Source organism: Mustela nivalis, assembly GCF_964662115.1.
Source record: "Mustela nivalis genome assembly, chromosome: 8".
In the NCBI taxonomy this organism is placed as follows: domain Eukaryota; kingdom Metazoa; phylum Chordata; class Mammalia; order Carnivora; family Mustelidae; genus Mustela; species Mustela nivalis.
In genome coordinates, this window is record NC_139027.1 from 23,433,737 (window position 1) to 23,456,460 (window position 22,724).

General features: G+C 45.5%; 1 protein-coding gene and 1 pseudogene across 7 annotated transcripts in view; both read left to right on the forward strand.

Moving 5' to 3' along the window:
• LOC309870611 (intraflagellar transport protein 172 homolog) overlaps positions 1-22,724 on the forward strand; it is an 89,515-nt pseudogene that overhangs the window by 13,641 nt on the left and 53,150 nt on the right. The gene's annotated exons all lie outside the window — the stretch shown is intronic.
• LOC309871787 (intraflagellar transport protein 172 homolog) lies at positions 1,346-21,954 on the forward strand. Of its 6 annotated transcripts, none has more exons than XM_082745227.1 (6): positions 1,346-1,475; positions 2,189-2,282; positions 2,395-2,459; positions 2,586-2,715; positions 2,825-3,008; positions 16,349-18,377. In XM_082745227.1, the coding sequence occupies exons 1-5, from the start codon at positions 1,468-1,470 to the stop codon at positions 2,840-2,842; spliced, it is 315 nt and encodes a 104-aa protein (XP_082601353.1). In that variant the 5' UTR covers positions 1,346-1,467; the 3' UTR covers positions 2,843-3,008; positions 16,349-18,377. The 6 variants fall into 6 exon arrangements, with proteins under 6 accessions (XP_082601353.1, XP_082601348.1, XP_082601350.1 ...); XM_082745222.1 differs by lacking the exons at positions 2,825-3,008; positions 16,349-18,377 and adding exons at positions 4,684-5,003; positions 7,555-7,645; XM_082745224.1 differs by lacking the exons at positions 2,825-3,008; positions 16,349-18,377 and adding an exon at positions 21,689-21,954.

A 22,724-nucleotide genomic window follows, 5' to 3' on the forward strand; every position in this document is an offset into this window, starting at 1 on the left:
TAATGAGCTGTGAGACTTTGGACAAGTCATCCCACTACACAGGGCTCGTCTTCAAATAGTATATAAAATAACAGAGTTCTTCTCTTACCTTTTTTCATTAGTGACCCCTATGAGGATCTAATTAAAATCATAGATCCAGGGGTGCCTGGGTGGCTCAGTTGGTTAGGCGACAAGTGGGGCAAGTACCAGGAGGTGGAAAGGTGAGCCGTGTCCCCAGAGGCGGCGTGCGGGGAGAGGGGTGCGTCTGAGGATGCGCGCCGTCTGCCTAGAGGGCAGTGATGCGGGAATCTGGGTCAGGAGGCCCCGGTGTCTCTCCCCTCCCCAGGCTCTACGTGACAGTGGAAGAGCCTGATCTTGCCATTACCATGTTCAAAAAGCACAAGCTGGATGATGATATGATCCACCTGGTAGGGAAGCACCACCCAGATCTCAGTGACACACACCTACACCTGGGCAAGGTGAGCCCTTCTCCGGTCTCGGCCATCTCTTCCCCGAACAGGCCCCACGTCCCCCTCGCCCCATCCTGACCCTCCTTTCCCCAGGAGCTGGAGGCTGAAGGCCGACTGCAGGAGGCCGAGTCTCACTACCTCGAGGCTCAGGAGTGGAAGGCAACAGTGAACATGGACCGGTCAATGGGCTTTGGGAGGAGGCTTACCGGGTAAGGAGTCCAGGTCACTCTGGGGACACGCCCGTGCCTCTTTCCCACTCTCAAGTGACACATTCTGAACTGGTCGTGGGTCTCTTTGAAAAATGTCCATACTGGGGCACCTGGGTGGCTCAGTGGGTTAAGCCGCTGCCTTCGGCTTGGGTCATGATCTCAGGGTCTGGGATCGAGTCCCGCATGGGGCTCTCTGCTCAGCGGGGAGCCTGCTTCCCCCTCTCTCTGCCTGCCTCTCTGTCTACTGTGATCTCTCTCTGTCAAATAAATAAATAAAATCTAAAAAAAAAAAAAAAAAAAAAAAGAAAGAAAAAAAAAAGAAAAATGTCCATACCGACAGGCAAAATTTCACATGCGGTAGGAGGGGTCTGTGGACTACCTAAAGTCCATCCTTGGACCCTGAGCAGGCTAACAGACCCCAAAACTGAGCCGTCTCCCTGTTCTAGTAGAAAGACCTGACCCTTGTCAAAGCTGCAGTCCGGTCAGCGGGGGAAGGGAGCAGCCCTGTGGCCCTGTGTGGGAGGATTGCCAAATGGCTTTGCTTCACAGGTGGCCCAGGGTCACAGAGGAGCTGATGCCCACAAGCACGTGGCCTATCTGTGGGCAAAGAGCCTGGGAGGAGCATCCTCAGTGAGACTGCTCACTAAGCTCGGACTCCAGGCAGCTGCCGTGGACCACGCTGCCCCACGGCTTCTCTCCACTGGCCGCTTTCGAGACAGAGCCTCTACATAGACAAGGAAAATGGCTGTATAGCTGAGAAGTGTTTCTGAAAATGGAGGCAGGAGTGAAGAAATCCTTGGAAGAACGTGATGGAGAGGCAAGGAATGAATCAGTAGCTCTGCCCCTGTTCCCCGGGGGCTCAGAACAGTGTTGAGCTGTTCTAAGAAGATGGAAAGTGATCCGCGTTTTTCCTTCTTTTTCAAAAAGACCTTTTTAAGCAATTACTATAGCCAGTGTGGGGCTTGAACTCAACCCCAGATCAAGGGTCCCTCATTCTACAGACTGAGTCAGGCAGGTGCCCCACAGAGAGGAGCTTTTAAAGTGAAGGTGCACTAAGCCAGTAATTGACTTCTGAGTAAGAGAAGTGGGCTTCTGTTAAATGCAAAAAGAGCTTTTCTTAGCAAATGTTACAAAGACCAGTAATAATCCTGCATGGAGTCAGATGGCTGAGGGTAGTCAATGTTTTAGAGAGACAGTTTTTCTGCTAGTATAAATGTGGCTCAGGAGGAGCCCTCGCTCCCGAGGCAGAGTAGTGCTGTGAGGCTCACTGCGGTCCCCTGCCTTGCGCCCATCCCATTCCTTTATGCCCACTGGTCGCAGGAAGCACAGGCTTTTCCAAGTGTCCCCTGACCCCCGTCCTCCTTTACGTGTCTGTGTGCTTCTGCGTCACTTCACATGGGTTGTCTTCTCAGTCTGTCCTTTCCCTCCCCTGGCCCCGTCTCTACCCTATTTGTTTTCTCTTGCCCTGCTCCCCCTCTCATAAAATGAAAGTACTGAGTAGGCAGACCTTACCTACACCTTCCATTTCAGCTCATTTGAATTTGCTTTTGAACTCTCCCGGCTGGCCCTCAAGCACAAAACCCCTGAGATGCATCTCCCATATGCTCTGTACCTGGAGGATGAGGTATGGATGTGCTCCTCCTCCCTTGCTTTTAACCTGGACCTCCTCCTGTCTCCCGGCTGCCATGATGGCAATCTGCTTCTGATCGTGTGCGGCTGCCCTTCTGTCCCTACAGGGTAAATTTGAAGAGGCCGAAGCTGAATTCATCAGGGCTGGTAAGCCCAAGGAAGCAGTCCTCATGTGAGTTACCCGTCAATTCCTTACACCCGTCCGCCCAGCCTACAGGGCTGGAGGTTGGGTCACAAGGTGTGCACGGGATAGGCCACGCTGCCCAGCCTGTCCTGGTCACGTGTACTCTCATCTCAGGGGCATGGAGGGGCTCGTGGACCAAGCTCACCAGTGGGAGCAGGCTGGAGAGTATAGCCGTGCCGTCGACTGCTACCTCAAGGTGCGGGGCTCAGGCAGCAGCAGCCTGGAGGAAAAGTGCTGGATGAAGGTGAGGCAGGCTCCACCCTTCCTGGCCGCCCACTTCCCGGACCGCCCTCACAGCCAACATTCCTCCTCAGAAATTGCTTTTTCCTCCTGGGCCTCTCATTTTCGCTCAGGCGGCAGGTACCTGCTGAGTGCTTGCTAGATGCTAGAGCCAGAACTATGAAAACTATAAAAGGGGATCTGAGGCAGAACGCCTAACAGCCTGAAATTGGGGGAAGTTGGACACCACTGTGGCTCAGCTAACTGAGTACCTCGGTGAAGATCAAGGACGTGATTTGAAGTGGAGTTCAGAGGCGGGTGAGGTCCCGACTGAGAGGGAGGGAGGCTCTGTGAGGGAGGGGGCAGACCCGGGACCAGAGCTGGAAGGGCAAATCCAGAGGCCAGAGCTGGGGCCAGAAGGAAGCCAGGAAGAAAGCAGAGCCTCCTCCTCTACACAGAAGCTCCTAAAGAGAAGAATCTAGCCGGCTAAGCCAAGTCAGTAGGTTTCATCAATTCCTAAACATATATATAATCACATTTTATTATCTTAGAATTTGGGTGGCATATAAAGTTTTATATATTTTTTTAAAATTTTATTTATTTGACACAGAGAGAGAGATCACAAGTAGGCAGAGAGGCAGGCAGAGAGACAGGGGGAAGCAGGCTCCCTGCTGAGGAGAGAGCCTGATGCAGGGCTCCATCCCAGGACCCTGAGATCATGACCCAAGCTGAAGGCAGAGGGTTAACCCGCTGAGCCATTCAGGCGCCCCTGCATGTGAAGTTTTAAATGATGTATCTGGGGTACCTGGGGGACTTGGTGGGTAAAGCATCTGACTCTTATTAATTTTCGGCTCAGCACATGATCTAGGATTGTGAGATCAAGTTCTGCATTGGGCTCTGCACTGGGTGCGGAATCTGCCTTAGATTCGCTCTTCTTCTCCCTCTGCCCCACCCCACTCGTGCTATCTAAAACAAAGTAAATGATGCATCTTTGATTCAGAGAAATACGGTATTAGGAGTTTGAGGGGGATGTGGAGTCAGAGCTGCAGATCCTAGGTCTCAAGGTCTGCATCTGCCTGGCAGCTTCAGAGGGGGCTGTGGCTGGAGTGAGTCACGTGACAGGACTCCCTCCTCTGAGACCCCGCCACGGGAAGCTGTAGGTGGGGTTTAGAGCCCCAAACATGGCTTCAGGGCCCCTTCCTCCCGTTCCATCCCTTTGCGTGACACCCAATATCCCTTCACCCTCCGTTCCCCGCTGCAGCACGACGAGTGGGCTTTCTAGGTGGAGATGAATTATCGCCCCTTTATTTACTTAGAGAAATTACAGACCCATTCCCGCCCTCCCTTCCCCCAGGTAGAGCGGCATTGAGGCTCTGATTGCTGAGGGTGCTGGTATCAAAGGCAGTGGCCAAGCAGGAAAGAAGCCACAAAAGGGGCAGGTCCGTGAAGGCTTGATCCAGTCAGTGAATAATGGGGACAAATCTCTTCTCATCTCTTAGCTTCAGGCCTCTAAACTTGGCCTCTTTTGGAGTATTTTGTGTGTGGTCCCTAGGAGATGTGTTTGAGGAGCCCTTGCAATCTTCAGACAGAGCATGTCTGAGCCTCTCCCTGGGGCAGCTGTGTTGGAGTCTCTCCTTAGCGGGACTGTGATGGGTTCTCGCAGAGAGATGCGTTTTCCCACACCAACTGTACTGGCCCCTTTCTAACTGGTTCTGTTGGTTCTGCTTAGAATGACTGTGTCTGTTCCTCTCAGAGGGACTGCGTCCATTTCTTTCAGAGGGACTACAGTGAGTTCTCTCTGAGGAACTGCGACCACTCTTCTCAGAGTGCCTGTGCTGTCTTCTCTCAACAGGGCTGTGTCCTCTCACCTCCAAGACACGGAAATGGGTTTTCCCACACAAACTGTACTGGCCCATTTCAAATTGGTTCTGTTGGCACTGCTCAGAATGACTGTGTCTGTTTCTCGCAGAGGGACTGTGTCCATGTCTTTCAGAGGGACTACAGTGAGTTCTATCTGAGGAACTGCGACCACTCCTCTCAGCGGGCCTGTGCTGTCTTTTCTCAGAAGGGCTGAATCCTCTCACCTCTAAGGGACTGTGATGTGTTTTCTGAAAGAGACTGCGACATCTCCTCTCACAAGGACTGCGACATCTCCTCTCACAGGGATTCTGATGGCTCCTTTCAGAGGAACTGTGATGTCTCCTCCGAGGACGACTTCGATGGCGCTTCTCAGAGGGACTGCGATAGCTCCTTTCTGCGGAATTACATGGGGTTCTCTCCCTTACGACGCTATGGTGGTTTTGCTTCGTGGGTGTGAGTTTCTCTGTAAGGTGATGGTGTGAGGTTCTCTTAAGGGAACCGTGTAGATTTCTCCCTCTGGCCTGAACTCTGGTTCCTGTTTTGGAGCTCTTGCACTCCTGGCTAGAGATTTCACATCTGGAAGAGTTTTTGTTACCTTTGCTGCTGTTGTCGTTTTGAACAATGACCACAGCCTGTCCAACTGAAGTGGTTTTGAAAATAGCACTTCTTTGGGAAACTATGGTCTTGGGTCGTTGGGTATGTCTATGTTGGAAAGAGCTACCTCTTTTTGGTTGATGAGCTGATGTGAATTGCTCTATTTCTTCCCATAACATCTTCTCCTGCTTAGTGGTTATGTCTTTTCGCTTTAGCTTACCTACTGACATCCTATCTCTTTTGATATCTCTTGATGAGGAATAATCTCTGGCTTTTCGTTTTGGATGGTGGTTTTTGCTTGAACACAAATGGTCTGGCCTTGACGTGTCCTCAGGCTTCTGTCCAGCAAAAGCCATAGTTCTGCGTGCTCTCTGGAATGCTTGTTTTAGACCTTGAAAAAGCCGTTGAATGAATTTGGGTTTGGAGGATTTCTTAGGTTGTCTTTTTGAAGAGGCAGTAGTTGTCTGAGATGCTCCATGCCTCTTCCTTCTTAACTGGTCTGGTAAATCCCGAGAAGAACTCCGTATTGTGGTTCTACCATTTCTGTAGAACTTTGTGTTTTGTGTTCTGCCTCCCGTAGTGATTCTTTTCTTTGGGTATATTGAACTATGGGTCTTTTTGGTTCTCCTTTTAGCCCATGTTTCATCCTGATCGGTTTCAGAGTCACTCTCTCGTAGAGAGTGAACTGGAGTAAACTCATAGTGCCCTGGCCCTCCAATTATCGTCTTTCCTGCTAGGGCAGGGCTTCTAGACTGTCTTTGCCTGATGTGGACTTGTACAGGAGCAGGAGACTGGGAAGATACAGACCGGAAATCCATTGTAGAAGTAGGACTCTTGGAAGCTCGAGTATAGGCTTTACCTTTCCTTAGTGGTAGTGATATAGAACTCCTTGGTGTGATGGATCTGTCTCTTCTGTGGTACTTTGGGACTTGGGATCTTTTCCTAGTTTGCAACCTAAAGCCAAAACTCACCTTAATCTCTCCATGGTTTTTGGGAGTACTTACAAGGTGGAGCTGTGGGTAGATAAGAAGGTAAGACCCCAAAGTGCCCTGTAATTGATGATGGCAATTAAGTCCTGCACATAGGCCACACTGTAGGCAGAAAGGGTATTTTAAAACCACACCTGAAGTTAGAGGTGGAGGTACATCGGGGGGTATCTGACTCCTTAACAGTTTTGCTGCTATTTTTAGCCGCAGATCTTGTAGCAACTGGAACTGTTCTGACAAGTCAGTCTTGGCCTGGGGAAGATAACTTGGCTTGAGACAGTGTTGGGGCTCAAAAATCCTTGTCTGTGAACTCTGTGAGGTCTTACTCTCTTCCATTGGAACAGAATCTTTCCTAGTAAAAGGTATATTGAAGGAAGACTCTAAATTTACTGGGACAGGAGGCTGGCCCTCTGTACATGAAACAGGCATGTGCTGAATGACTTCCTGGGATATATCACTAAGCTTCGAACTTTTCTTTATTTTCGCACTAGCCCCAGAGTGTTGCTGTATTATGGAGGACATGGAGCTACGTGTCCACATCCTTAAGGCTCTTCTTTGTTCGTGACCATGATAGGAAGTGTGTCTCTGAATGTAGTTTTCGGGCACTGAAGTCTGAGAAATACTACTTCGACTCTTCTCTAGTAGGCTCTTGGAAAGTTCCATCAGTTCCGCAGGAACCCCAAATAAATTCTGAATAGATTGACAGATATCTGCAGTGGCTCTTTCCGGTAAAGATGTTTGAGAACAAAGGTTCCTTTCCATGGTGGTTCCCAAGACTTTCCCTAACACTAGCATCTTGGAGAGGTATTTTCTGGGTAATCGCTGTCTCCAGGAGTGATTCTCCCAGACATTCTGTTGTCTGCTCAAGACAGACCCGTTCAGGCCTCTTTGAGTTCCTGATCCTGACTGGAAGGTCCTAGATGGTAATCTCCAGCTTTGCAGTGGATGTTGGGATAGGCGCTGGAGTGAATTCTCTAGCTTCTCCACCTGCTTCTTATCAGTCCTCTTAGATACGACACCCACTCCTGGGATCTCCAAATGTGGCATTTCTACAATGTGACCTATCTCATCAGAGGGTTGATTGTGAAGGGACAAGGGAAAGGTTGAAGTTTGTATCATAGTAGGGTCTATAAAGTATTCTTCAGACTGCAAAATATCTGTCCCAAAGTTATTTATATCCAAGGCCCTTGACACTTCTGGCATCTCCAGATCACAAAGGCTTCCTAATTCAGATGCTTCGACAGAGCTTGAGATGAGCGAGTTTGAAGAGTTCTGTAGAAATCTAGAGAAATAATTCCCTATTTGTAACTCCTCTCTTGACATAAAATCCTCAGATTCCCTATTCTGATATATCTGTACTAGATTCAAATCCTCACATTCCATGATTTGAGGAGGCCCTATTTTTACCCCCATTCCTTTCACAGCCTGAAGCCCTTGTTCATGAGTGAACACTGTCGATTCCTCCAAAGAAAATGCTGGCTGTGAGAGTGATTCTGACGATTTCTCTTCGATATTTGGCCTCACCATTAGTTCTACCATTTCTTGAAGATGTGGCCTTGGGAAGAAATCCAAACAATCCATTACTTCAGTAGCTGATCCTAAGGAGACTCCTATTGGTTCTACAATCTGAGGAATTGGTGGTGGTGCTAATTCCTCAGATTTTACAATTTGAAGTGGTGGCCGTGGGATTAAAAGAGTCTTTACAATTTGAAAGCCTGTCAGCTTCATTCTATCCAAAATCTGGTGTGTTGGCTCTGTGGTTAATTCCTTTGATTTTACACTTTGCAACCATAGCCCTGAGGTAAACTCAGAAGGCCTCACATCTTGTACTTTTGGAGTCAGTTTAACATAGTCTACCATTTGAGAGGTTCCCCCTGATGTTAATGGTACAGACTTTACAGCATGAAGTGGTGGCCCAGGAGACACTTTCACATATTCAACAACTTTTGGGGGGCTTCTTGAGGTTATTCCTATTGGTTGAGCAGCTTGAAGCTGTGTCTTTGTACATCCTGTGACTTGATGGAGCAGCTTTGGACTAATCCTCATAAGCTCTGTAATTTGACCCTGTAGTCCTGGAGCTATCTGTGAATATTTCATACTTTGATTCTGTGACTGTGTCAGCCCCATTGGTCCATCCCCTTGCTGCCGTGTTTCAGATGTGAGCTCTACAGATTCTGCATGTCCTGTAGCTTGATCTGTCTGCCTTGGGGACAAATCTAAAGATTCTTCCCATTGAAGCCACTGCTTAGAGGTTGAACCCACAGATTCAGGAACTGGATATCTTAGCCTTGGTGTCATCTCTGAAGATTCTGGGACATGATGTAATGACTCTGTAGTCAGTGCTTCTGATCCTTCCCTTTGCAGTCTTTTCTCGGAGATCGCCTCCACAAATTCTAGTGCTTGAGGATAGGGCCTTGGAGCGCTCTCTGTATATCCAGTGGTTTTACTTATTGGCTTTGGAGTCATGCCAAGGAATTCCTTCTCTGTTGGCCTTGCTTTGGGGGCCAACCCTATAGTTTCTGTAGTGTGATGCTTGGGCTCTAGTGTCATCTCTTCAGATCCTGTAACTTCCTGCACTGGCCTTGTATAGGATTCCCCCGAGTCCTTAACTTGAGGCCATGACTGAGAGAGCAACTCGAGAGTTTCTGGGATTTTCTTTAAGGTTAATTCTAAGGTTTCAGAGCCTTGATTCCTTAGCACAGGAGTCAGATCAACAGATTCTGGGACTTGAAGATCTAGCCTTAGAGGCACTCCTGAAGATTCCATGGTTTTACTTGTTGACTTTGGGGCCAACTCCACAGATTTTTCTACAGCTTCATTGCCTTGATAGGCCAACCTTTCTGTGGTATGATAAATTGGTACTGAAATCACATTTACAGATTTGGAGACTTGATGCTTTGGTGTTGGGATCACCAAATTCACAGATTTAGGGACTTGAGGCTTTGGTGTTGGGATCATCTCTGCACCTTCTACAAACTGATGCCCTGGCCTAGGGATTATCTCCGAGGAATCTGTGATTTGATAGCTCCTCTTTGGAGTTAGTCCCTCAGATTTTGTTCTTGGAAGCAGTGACCCCGGTAGTAACTCTACAGATTTCATATCTTGTTGCAGAGATGCTGAAGACAATGCCACATGTTTTGTACTTTGCAACTTTGCTTCTGGAGTAAACTCCAAAGGTTTCTCACCTTGTCGCTGTGATTCTGGAGACAAACTTGAAAATTTAACACTACGCACCATGGGTCCTGGTATGAACTTCTTAGTTGGCTCTGGTGCCAACACTGTTGGTTTCATACTTTGCCATCCTGAAGTCAACTCTTGGCAATTCATACCTTGCTGTGGGGACCCTGGTGTCAACCCCACCGATTTCACATCTTGAAAACATAGTTCCGGTGCAAAGACCTCAGAATTAACACTTGGTGACCTTAGGCATGAGGGAAACCCTGAAGAATTAGAACTCGGAGGCTGTAGCTGTAGCTTTGACTTCAAAGATGTCACATCTTGAGAACATGGCTCTGATTCAAACACCATAGATTTCTGCCTGAGGCAAGAAATCAAATCCTTAGAATTCACATCTTGAGGTTGTGGCCCTGGCTTCAACGCCAGAGATTTCACATCTTGAAAACACACCTTTGGTGCAAACACCACAGATCTCTCACTGTGCTGCCTGAGGTGTGAGGGCAACTCCCCAGAATTCATACCTTGAGCATGTGGCCCTGGATTTAATGCCACAGGTTTCACTTTTGTAAAACCTGGCTCTAGTGCAAACATCTCACATTTCAAGTCCTGCAGCTCAGAGCCTGAAGCCAGTTTCACAGAATTTCCACCACAAGACACTGGCTCTTTGTTGGTCTTCACAGACTTTACATCTTCAAGCAGTGGCTTTGGTAAAAACAACACAGATTTCATACCATTCAGCGAAGAGCCTAAAGTGAACACTGAGTGCACAACTTGTTGCTGGGACCCACAGTGATTCTCCAAAAACTGGATTTCTGGAAACTTTGTCCCTGGAATTAACTCAGAAGATTTTATACCTTGCAAATGTGGTCCAGGGCTGAACAGAATAGATTTTGTACCTTGATATTGTGACGTAGGATCCAAGTCAGAGGGTTTCATGCCTTGCATCTCTGGGTCTGGATTAAACTTTATAGCATTTATGCATTGAAGTTCTGACCCAAAATTCAAATCAGAAGAATTCACACCTTGTAGCTGTGGGCCACAGTTTAATTCTTGTGATGTTATACCTTGAAACTTTGTCCCTGGACTCAATTCGCGTTTCACATTTTGTAAATGTTGCACAGGGTCGAACACAAGAGATTTTATACCTAGAACTTCTGACCCCAGATTCAAATCAAAAGATCCCATACCTTGACATTTAACCCCTGAAGTCAACTCAAAAGACTGTATACCTTGCAAAGGTGGCCCAAGTTCATACCCCATAGAATTAGCACATTGTACTTTCGGCTCTGGATCCAACTCCAAAGAATTTACACACTTTGTCTGTGGCCCAGGGTTGCATTCCATAGGTGCTACAGCAAGAAACTTTGACCCTGGAATCAATTCAGATTTCAAATCTTGTAAATGTGGTTCAGCGCTGAACACCATAGATGTCTCACTTTGATTCTTGGACCCCGGATTCCCCTGAGATCCTGGACCTTGACCTTTTGTCCCTGAAGTCAATTCAAAGGACTGTACACCTTGCAAAGGTGGCCCAGGTTTGCACCCCATAGAATTTGCACATTGTAATTTTGGCTCTGGATTCAACTTAGAAGAATTTACACACTTCCTCTGTGGCTCAGGGTTGCATTCCATGAGTGCTATAGCAAGAAACTTTGACCCTGGAATCAATTCAGATTTCAAATCTTGCAAATGTGGATCAGGGTTGAACACCATAGTTGTCTCCCTAGGGGTCTCTGACCTCAACTCAGAAGACTTTGTACCTTGAAGTTTGGAAACTGAAGTTAATTCAGAAGGGTTTATACCTTGCAAGGGTGGCTCAGATTTGCATTTAACAGAATTTACACACTGAAGTTTTGGTTTTGAAATAAATGCAGAAGAATTCACATCCTGCAAAGGTGGCCCAGGGCAGAACACCTGGGGTTTTATACCTCGAGGCTCTGATCCAGAATTCAACTCAGATTTTACACCATTCAATGGTGGTCCGGTACTGAATGCCCTAACATTTCTACACTGAAGCTGTGGGGCTAGATTAAATTCAGAGGATTTCCTACCTTGTAATTTAGGATGATGCTTCGTTTCCAGAACTGGCTCATATGGAAGCTTCCTGTCTGTGCACAACTCAGGTTTTATCTCTTGTAACTGTGGCCCTGGATTGAACTTGAAGGATGGCAAACCTTGAAGCCTTGATCCCTGGCATAACTCAGAGGATTTAACATCTTGCCACTGTTGCTCAGGATTGGATTCCTCAGATTTCACATCTTGGAGCTTTGTCTCTTTGCACAATTCTGAAGATTTTATATGTTGCCAATGTGGTCCAGGGTTGTGTAGCACAAATTTCACACTTTGAAGCTCTGGCCATGGTTTCAACGTAAAAGACTTCTCTTCTTGCCGCTGCGTCCCAGCATTGAACTCGGAAGATCTCACATTGCCAATCTTTGATTCCAAGGCTAACTCATAGGGTTTTGCGACCTGGAACTCTAGGTCCTGGTTGACCTCTGTGGTTTTCATTATTTGAAGCTTTACAGACTCAGGAGATTTTGCACCTTGCAATGTTGCCCCAGGGCTGAATTTCAGAGATTTCATGCCTTGAATGTGTGATCCTGGTGTCAACATAGGCAGTTTCCTATTTTGTAACCGTGGGACTGACTCAAACCCCAAAGATTTCACATCTTGGGTATTTGCACCTAGAGTCAATTCAAGAGGTTTCATGTCTTGCCACGTGGGTCTGATAAGGAACTCCACAGATTCTCCACTTTGAAGCTTTGTTTTTGGTGTTAACTCCGAAGATGGCACACCTTGTAACTGCAGAACCGGTTTTAAGTCAACAGATTTCAAATCTTGGAGCCTGCCCTCTAGCATCAAATCAGATTTCTCACCTTGTCTCTGTGGTCCAGGTTTGAACTCCACAGATTTCACACCTTGAAGCTTCCTCCTCTGAATTAAATCAGATTTCCCACCTTGTAGCTTTGGACCGTGGTTGAACTCAGAGGGTTTCACTTGTTGAAGTTTTGACCCTGGGATCACTTCAGAAGATCTCATACCTCGCAAGTGCGATCTAGAACCAAATCCTGCCGATTTTTTATCTTGAAGTTTTATACCCATGATCAATTCAGAACATGGCACGTCTTGTAACTGTCGGCCTGCTTTCATACCTGAGAACTTCCTCTCCAGCGTCAGATCAGAAGATTTCTCCCCTTGTAACTTTGGATTAGCTTTCAGTTCTGCAGATTTCACACCTCCAAGCTTTTCCCTTGGGATCACTTGTGAAGATTTCCCATCCTTCAAGTGTGGTCCAGACTTGAAATTCATAGATTTTACATCTCGAAGCTTTATACCCATGATCAACATAGAAGATGTCACATCTTCCAACTGGGGGCCCGACTTGAAGTCCATGGACTTCACTTTTTGAAGCTTTGTCCCCTGTATCAATTCAGAAGATTTCACACCTCTCAGCTGTGGCCCAGGTTTGACATTCACAGATTCCACATCTTGAAACTTTGTTTTTGAGATTAATTTAGAACATTTCTCTCCTTGAAACTGTGAGTCAGGGTTGAACACCACCTGCACATTTTGAAGCTTTGGTCCAAGGGGCAGGTCAGAAGATTTCACAACTTGCACCTGGGGACTGGGACAGCTTTCTTTATGTTTTACATTTTGAAGCTTTGTCTTTGAGGTCCTTTTGGAAGAATTCACATGTTGTAACAATGGCCCAAGGTTGAAATCTGTACATTTGGTACCTTGAATCTTTGTTCCTGTGATCAGTGTAGAAAATGTTATACCATTCAACTGTGAACTTGGATTTAACTCAGTAAATGTCTTATCTTGGGACTTTATCTCAGGTGACAACTTAGAAGGTTTTAGATCATGCCACTGTGACCCAGAGTTGAAATTCTCAGATTTCATACCTTGAGGCTTTGTCTGAAGAGTCAATTCAGAAGACTTTGTGCTTGTCAAGTGAGGTGGGGAGTTCAATTCTCTACTTGTATTGCTTTGTAATTGTGACCCTTGGCTTAATAGCCCAGATTTCACACCAGGAAGCTGTGGACCTTCCATAAGCACCAGAGACTTCACACCCTGAAGCTGTGCTCCTGGGGATGACTGTAAGGGTTTCACTGCTTGAAGCTTTGGTTTTGCAGGCAGTTTAGTAGATTTCCTATCATGCATGCAAAGCCTAGATTCCAGTGGTATAAATTTTATATCCCAGAGCTTTGAACTTGAAGTCAGCTCACATGATTTCACACTTCTAAGCTGTCGACAAGGTTTCAAATCACAGTCTTGAAGCTCATATTCCTGGAGTGATGCCGAAGATTGTGTATCTTGGAGCTTTGGCCTTGGAGTTAATGTAGATGACTTTCTATCTCTGAACTGTATTAAAGGTTTCAACCCTAGAGACTTAACACCTTGAGACTGTAACCCTATAGACTTCACACCTTGGAAATCAGGTCCTGGTATCCACTGGATACACCTCACTCTTTCCAGCTGTGGCTCTTTTTTGAACTCAGTAGTTTTGACATCTTGAAGCTGTGGCTCTGAGGTTGATGCCCAAACCTTCCCTTTTTGCAGCTGTGTTCCTGCGCGCACCCCAGAGGTTTTCATGTTCTGCAACCGTGGCACAAGGTTGAACTCTGTATATATCACACCTTGAGATTTGGACCCGAGAGTCAATTCAGATGACTTCACATCTCTTAACTGTGTCGAAGATTTCAACCCTACAAATTTAACACCTGGAGACTGTGACCTGAGATTGAACTCTACAGATTTCACAGCTTGGAACTTAGGACCTGGGATCCACTGAATGCATCTCGTACTTTCAAGCAGTGGCTCTTGTTTCAACTCAACGGTTTTTACACAAAGCTGTGGCTCTGAAGCTAACTCTGAGCCTTCAATCTGGTGCAGTGGTGCCCCTGGGGTCAACTTAGGAGACTTTGTGCTTTGCAGCTGTGGTTCAAGTGGTTCAGGCTTGAATTCTTTAGGTTTTAAACCTTGAATATTTGATTCTGGAGTCAAGCCTGATCTCACACTTTCCAACTGTGACTCAAAATTGAGGTCTACTAATTTTTTACCTTTAGATTTTAGCTCTGGAGTTAACTCCAAAGACAGCCCATCATCTGACTTAGCCCCTCTCTGCAACTGCTCTGAATTCACACATTGATGCTCTGGAGAGATTACAGATAGCGTGCCATCCTGTTCTGGCCCAGACGTTAAATTCATGAGTGCCGTCTCTGGAAACTGTTGCCTTGGGGCTAAATCCACAGTTGTTACTCCTTCAAACTTTGATCTTCTGGTCGCTTTCACTGATTTTACTTCCTGCTTGTTTAGCCTCGGGGTCAACTTTACAGATTTTGCACAGTGTGGCTCTGAATCTGGAGTTTCCTCCACAGATTGTAAACTTTGATGCTTTAAACACGGGGTACTGTCGACCACTTTACTATCTTGGGTTTGTGGCTCTAAAGTCGGTTCCTTGGGTTTCACACCTTGCAGTTCAGACCCTTGGAGCAATGGCCCTGGTGCAAAAGGCACAGCTTTCTCACCTTCCATCTTGGGCTCAAATTTCAATTCCACAGTTTGCGCATCTTGCAGTTGGGTTCTTTGGACCAACTCCACAGCTTTGGAGTCTTGAATTCTTGCATGCAGAATCCTGTCAGAAGTTGTACCTTGAAGCTTGGTATCGTGGGTGCTTTTCACAGGTTTGGCATATTCTATCCATGGCACTGTGGTTATCTCCATAGATTTCTCACCTTCCAGCTGTGGACTGGGGGTTAACAAAGTAGATTCCGTACACTTTAGACCCTGTCCTGTAGTTAAGACCACGGGTTTCACATCTTTCAGCTCCGAGGTCAACAACTCAGATTTGACACCTTGAAGTTTTGAGTCTGGGGTCAGCTCCATTGGTTTCATACCCTCCTCTTGTGGCCAGGTCTCAGAAGCTAACTTTACGGATGCCGTGTCTGGACGCCGTGGTCTCGAAGTTGGACCCAAAGACGCCGTTGCTTGTAAATGTGGTTCCAAGCTTAGTTTCCTCGATTCAACATGTACGTGTGTTTCAGGAACCAACCTCTTAGATACTACCAGTGGTACACTTAAATCCACAACTTTATTGCCATGCATTAACGGACCTAGAGTTAACTCCTCAGGGTTTGTACTTTGGGGCTGCGGTTCTGGGTTCAGCAGCCCAGATTTCACACCTTGATATTGAGGTTCTGGGGCCAACTTCTTATAGTTCATAAATTCTGAATACGGTCCTAGATCCAGATGAACAAACTTCCTACTTTGGGACTCTGGGTTCAACACTTCTGGATTCATTCCTTGCATCTCTGATCCTGGTACTAACTCTGGAGATTCTTTTATTATGTGTTGAGGCATTCGAGTCTCCAAGGCCTTTATGCCTTGGAGCATTGTCTCAAGAGCACCTTGGAATGGCACTGATTTCGCCTGCATAGATTCTGAAGTCTGGTTCAATGGCCCTGGAGTACTTAAAGATGATTGTGTCAACTCCAGAGATTCTTTCCTGTGGTGACAAGGGTCGGAAGGCAACTCTACTTCTGCTCCTTGATATCCTGGCTCTGGGATCATTCCTGAAGATTCCAAAGCTTGATGCCATGGGGTTAATCCTTCAGGTTCTGTGGCTTGATGATTTGACTTGAGGTTCAGCTCTGCAGATATTACTGCTTGAATGTGTGCCCTTGAGATCGGCTCCTCATATTTCATACTTTCCACCTGTGTTCCAGGAATCACATTTCTACATTCTACCATTTGAGGAAATTTCACACCTTTAAGCAATAGTACTGGGGCTGTCTCCTTAGATCTTTCATCTTGTAACCATGGCTTTGGGGCAAACTCCATGGATTTCTTCTCTCCCTGGGTTGGTCTTAGGATCAGCTCCACAGCTTTTGTATCGGAAAACTTCGGCGGTAGGGCCAAATGAACATATTCCAGACCTTGCAACTGTGGATTGTGGGTCAAATCTAGGGATTTCCTATTTTGCAACTGTGGTGCCTGGGCTAACTCAGCAGATTTTCGACTTTGTTGTTGTGTTCCTAGGGTAAAATGAATAGATTTCACACCTTGAAGCTGAGACCCTGGTGCTAACTGTACAGAATTCCCACTTTCCAGCTGTGAAATAGGAGCCAACTCATTAGATGTTACAATCTGCAGTTGAAGTTCTGGGGCCAATTCTCTAGGGCTCACAGTTGGGATCAGCTGTCCATATTTCACCATCTGTGGGACCGAACCTGGAGTCATGTCTACAGATGTTACATTGTGCAGTGCTGGGGGTAACGTCATAGAATCCACAGTCGTAAGTTGTGGCATTGGCTTCTCCCCCAAATAATCTGCACCTGGAAGTAGAGACATGGTGGTCATTACTGCAGATTTTGTGACTTGATGCAGTGGCTTTTGGCTCATTTCCTTAGATGCTGTTCTTTGACCCAGTGATCTTGGGACTGTCCCTAAATGTTCCATTATTTGATGATGGGACAGTTTTGAATCAGTCAGATTTCTGGTTATGGGGTCAGAAGCCGACCCCATAGTTTCCATCATTTGATGGCTTTGCCTTGGACTCATCTCGGAAGATGCTAAGATCTGATGCCATGGGGTCAAACTTGGAGATTCCATGACTTGATGAGGTAGCCCTGGTGTTAATGCTGCAGTCTTTGTACCTTGAACATATGGTTGTGGAGTCAACTCCACAGAGTCTCGCACTTGAATCCATGACCCAGGAGTCAACTCCAGAGGTTTCCTGACTTGAGATACTGGCCTCGAGGTCAAATCCTGAGTTTCTGCAACTTGTGATTGTGGTCTTATGATCATTCCCATGGATGACCCCAGTGCTACTGGACTTACCTTTAAAGAACGTATGGATTGATGTGATGACATTGGAATCGTCCCTACTGATTCTGTGACTTTAAGTGGTCGCTTTGGAGGTAAACCCACAGATCCTACAACTCCAGGTGGACCAATAGTAGGAGGAGAGCTAGAAGATGTCAAACCAACTGATCGAGCTGCTCCTGGGGCCAAAGTTGCAATTTCAGACTGTGAATCTCCAGATTCTATAACATGTGACCGTGCTGGTGGAATTATTCCCACGAAATCCATAGCTTGTAATAGTGCCACTGGACTATGACTTGAATCCATGACTTGAAGCAATGCTGCAGGATTTACCGTCACATTATCTGTGACTTGATTCAGTGGACTGGAGGTCATCTTGGATTCCATAACTTGATGCTGAGCACTTGGTTTAGTGACTTGATATGATGGTTTAGTGCTGACACTCACCTTTTTTGTCGTTTCCATTGGTTTCCCAACTTTGTCTGGTGGCTGTGTGAACAAGCCCACAGATTCTATCACTTCTGAATGTGATTCTGGAATCATCCCCATTGCATCCATGACTTGAAGTAATGCTAAAGGAGTTACCTTTATGCTCTCTGTAACTTGACATGGTAGCCCTGGGGTCAATTCCACATTAGTCATGTGGGACTTATGCTGCTGAATCCCTTTTTCCAGAAGACCTAGGACCCTCTGTTCTATATTAAGTTCTAGAACGTGTTTTGGCTGCTCCTGCAGTCCAGTGGTCTTCTCTGGAATTACGTCAGCTCCTAAACTTTTGGGAAGCGGAGTGCCCAATGATGTAGCTAAGGGCCTGGATTCAAGGATTTGCGGGCCATCCCCAAGTTGTGACTGCTTACCTGGGATAAGTGACTGTGAAATTTTTGTTTCTGTTCGATTTAATCCAGATTCCACTCCAATATTCACATGGAGCTGAAATGATGGACAGTTTGGGAATTTATTGTAGAGACTTTGTTCAGTGCTTTGATGAATGGGCATAGATACCCGGATTTGAGGTTTCTGTGGTTCGGGAACTCCTCCTTGTGCCTCAGTTAAATAATTCAGCATTGCCCATGACTCCCTCACCGGCAGAGGCACTGTTTGTTCCCTCAAAGTATAAACCTTCCAAGCCATATGTCCCTCTAACTCCCACCTAGCCAAAGGAGAGAGCAGGATTGGAGCCCACCCCGAGAATCGTGGTCTTGCCTTGGTGAAAATAAAATCTGGCCCATGATCCAATGTCAAATGACTCTTGCTCTCTCCTCCACTCTTTGTTTTTTCTTGTTGGCAGAGATCTGGGGATTCGAACACAGAGTTGATCAAAGAGTTTTGGGATCTTAAGGGCGAAAGAGCTGCCAAATTCTGTAAAAGTTTTGATTTCCCAAACTCTGAGAGCTGAAAAGGAGGCAGGGCTGTGCCCTGGTTCCTGAACATGGAAGACTGGTTTCTGGGTAAAATAGGTAAACTATGGCTCTGGATTTGCCGGGTTGTTCCTTTAGAAAAGACAGGAAGGTGGGACAGTCTGGAGTTGCTGCATAATGATCCGGAGGAGCTGCTGTCCTTAGGAGAATGTTTTGCTTTCTTACAGCCACAACAGGGTAGAACAGGCTCCTGAGGCACAAGCACAGAGGAGGTGGAGGAAGAAATCGTGTCCTGTGATTCAGGCAAACAGAATTCCTTAAGAGCTGATCTAGGAAATAAAGAAAAGTTTCCATTTGCTTTGGGGCAGGAAAAAGTAGGAAAAGGGAAAGGTAATGGCTATTTCATATGTGAAATATTTTGTCCTGAGGGAGAACAATAACAACAAAAGAGGTTGTCTTCCCCAATCTCAATTACTTAAGTAAAGAATTCCTCTACGAGGAGAGGAAGGTATGGGTCTCCATTCCAATCAGAAATGATCCATGGACTAAACCTTTGGACCCCGAATTTATGCCCACTGCCCAAACTAAATAAATAAGCAACCAACTAACAATCTCTCTTTTCCCTCTCTTTTTCCCTCCCTCTTTCCCTCTTTCCCACCTCCCTTCTTCGGTCTCTTCCTCCCTCCCTCTTAAAAGTTCTACCACCTTTGGGGCATCTGGCTAGCTCGGTTGGTAGAGCATGTAATTCTTGATCTCAAGAATTCAATTCAATTCAAGTAGAGTTTACTTAAGACAAAAACAAAAACTTCCACCACCCAACCTCCTCCCAGAAACGACCTTCCCTGACCTTGCACATTCCAGATGTTGGAAGATCTGTTGAAGACTTCTCTCCATTGACCAGAATGCGTACTCCTGGGCCCATCCCATAGGGAGACCTGAAAATCTGGATACAAGAGTAGGTCAATGTCACTGAAGTGATATTAAAGTACTAGTAAGGAAACCAGTAAGAATAGTGACTTAACTTAGAAAAGGAACAGCTATCATTCTGAAGGAAGTAAAACAGTACTAGGTACCTTTCTCTTAATTACTACAGAGTTTATCAGTAGAGTAAGCTGAAGAGAGGAGGAATAGATAGTGAAGGTCAACTCTACTCACTGTGTCTCATTAGCTTCGGAGCAGCTCATCCTAAGATTTTCTTCCCACTGGGAAGCTGGGAGCAGAGATAAAGAAGCTTTTAGCACCCTAATTGTTGATACCACCTCTACCCTGTTCCACCCCCTTGTTGTACACATAAGAAAACAAAGGTGAAACCATGCCTAGGATCATTAAGTTAATTAGAGGTAGAGCTCAGACTTAACCCACGGCTCAAGTTTTTATATTTTGAACTCTACTATGCTGCCTTCACCGTGGAGTAGATGAAGCTGTTAAAAAGAGCAGGAACAATCATGCGAGTAGGGAGTTGGAGTAGGGGAACCAAAGTTCATAACACATATTATTTTCCCCCAAAGGATTCTATCCAGTGCCTATGACAGGGGAAAAAGTTATCGGAACTTCCTGCACCAAACATTAATCTCACCCAATTTCTTTCCTGATACTTTGAGTTCTACACAAAAGGAAAATTAGGCAAGAAAGCATGGGGAAAGGAAGCATAGGAAGAATTATCAATCTGTTTACATCTCTTTGGAAGTTGCTCAAAAGAATCTAGCATCTTTGGAGATGCTAGAAAGAATAAGCACATTTCTTTCATTTACATAATCTTTTTCAAAAGATTTTTCCTGCCCCAAAGCAAATGGAAACTTTTCTTTATTTCCTAGATCAGCTCTTAAGGAATTCTGTTTCATCTACTCCACTGTTATTAAAGTCTGGAGTCTTAAGGCAGACCCACAGTTGATTTGTCAGTAGCCTTGAGCTGAAGAATCAAGGATAGGATCTTTCTGACCTGTGAGTTTCTGGATCTTTTTGAATTTATGCTTCTTTGAAGTCTAGAGAGGCACAAAGAGAAAAGAATAAAATCAGAGAAAAGAATAAAATCAGAAAATGTTCTAGGTTAGAGAATCAAGAGCACATTTCCTCTTACAGACACAAATATTGATCCAGTTGGTGTCCATAACCACAGCACAACTGGCATCCCATTCATGTATTCATAGATCATTTAATGAGTGCTTACTAAGTTCTAGGCAGTAGCTTGGGTGCTGGGACTACAAAGGTAAATATGACCCCTGTATTCTGGGAATTCACATTAATAGGGAAAACAGATGTCTAAACACCTAAGTTATAATACAGTGTGGTAAATATAGAGCACATAAACCACATGCAAATAAATATAGAACAGAAACATCTAAATATATTAATAAATAAATTTATAACAGAAATATAAGCATCAGAGAATAAAAGCAGGGATTCACTGCCTGGGAGAGATGGGAAAAGTTACTCAAGAAGTGGCCATTTGTACTGGAGTCTGAAGAATCAGCAGAAAGTTTTTAGGTGAAAAAGGAGCATTCCAGGCAAGTCCAAGGCAACATCCCCAAGAAGATTATAAAGTCATGAGTGTCAGGTGCACATTTGCTAAGACAAAAGCTGAAAATAGAAGTGGAAGCCAGATTTTGCCAAATGATGGAATTTTTATTTTATCCTTTAGGGCAGAATTTCCCGATCAGTAACGTAAATTCCTGAGCTTTATGCAAGCACGTTTCAAGTCACTTTATTATTTATTTATTTATTTTTAAAGTATTTTTTAAAGATTATTTATTTATTTATTTGACAGATCATAAGTAGGCAGAGAGGCAGGCAGAGAGAGGGGAGGAAGCAGGCTCCCCGCTGAGCAGAGAGCCCAATGCGGGGCTTGATCCCAGGACCCTGGGATCATGACCTGAGCCGAAGGCAGAGGCTTGAAACCACTGAGCCACCCAGGTGCCCCTTCACTACTTTTCTTTAACATTGTGCTAGAAACGCCAACCAGAGCAATTAGGTAAGAAAAGTAAAACCATCCTTTCCTTTGAAGAGGAAAAGTTAAACAATCTCTATCTCTATTCACAGATGACATAATCTTATTTACAGGATATCATAAAGAATACACACGCGCACACACACACACACACACACACACACACACAAACCCAATTAGAACTAATAAATGAATTTAGCAAAGTTACAGAATGCAGTATCAACACACAAAAATCAGTTGTTTTTTTTTTAGTTGGCTCCATACTGGGCCCAATGGAGAGCTTGACCTCATGACCTAAGATCAAGATAAAGATCAATATCAAGACCTAAGCTGAGATCAAGAGTTGGATGCTTAGGGGTACCTAGGTGGTTCAGTCATCAAGCATCTGCCTTCTACTCAGGTCATGATCCCAGGGTCCTGGGATCAAGCCCCACATCTGGCTCCCTGCTCAGCTGGAAGCCTGCTTCTCCCTCTCCCACTCCCCCTGCTTGTGTTCCCTCTCTCACTGTCTCTCTCTCTCTGTCAAATAAATAAAATATTTTTAAAAATAAATAATTGAATTTAATTTTTTTTTTTAAAGATTTTATTTATTTATTTGACAGAGATCACAAGCAGGTAGAGCGGCAGGTAGAGAGAAAGAGAGGAGGAAACAGGCTCCCTGCTGAGCAGAGAGCCCGATGTGGGACTCGATCCCAGGACCCTGAGATCATGACCTGAGCCGAAGGCAGAGGCTTAACCCTCTGAGCCACCCAGGCGCCCCTGAATTTAATTTTTTTTTAAAAAGATTGAAAATAGAAACCCTGCCTAAGTTTACAGCCTGCCTCAAGAAGTTGGGGTTTATCAGCCTCCAGAAATATATTAATATCAGCTAATTTTTCAATCTCCCCCCCCAACTCTGTGTGTGTGTGTGTGTCTATATATGTGTGTGTCTATGTGGTGTTATAATAACACATCTGGTGTTTGTCCCAGACTCCTGACACATAGCTTCAAAAACACTGGGGGGGGGGGGCACCTGGGTGGCTCAGTGGGTTAAAGCCTCTGCCTTCGGCTCAGGTCATGATCTCGGGGGTCCTGGGATCGAGCCCCACATCAGCTCTCTGCTCAGCAGGTTCCTCCTCTCTCTCTGCCTGCCTCTCTGCCTGCTTTTGATCTGTCTGTCTCTGTCAAGTAAATAAATAAAATCTATTAAAAAAAAAAAAAAAGCAGCCTGGTCAGACACTTGTCTGGTGCTTTGTTTAAAAAAAAAAAAACACACTGGGAATTTCCTGAGTGATAGGAATGTCTTGGT

Excerpts from the sequence above, each read along its gene's own strand:
- LOC309871787 (XM_082745222.1), top strand. Across the intron at positions 2,283-2,394 it reads CTCTGTACCTGGAGGATGAG|GGTAAATTTGAAGAGGCCGA; the intron begins GTATGGATGTGC and ends CTGTCCCTACAG. Across the intron at positions 2,716-4,683 it reads AGGAAAAGTGCTGGATGAAG|AGGGACTACAGTGAGTTCTA; the intron begins GTGAGGCAGGCT and ends CATGTCTTTCAG.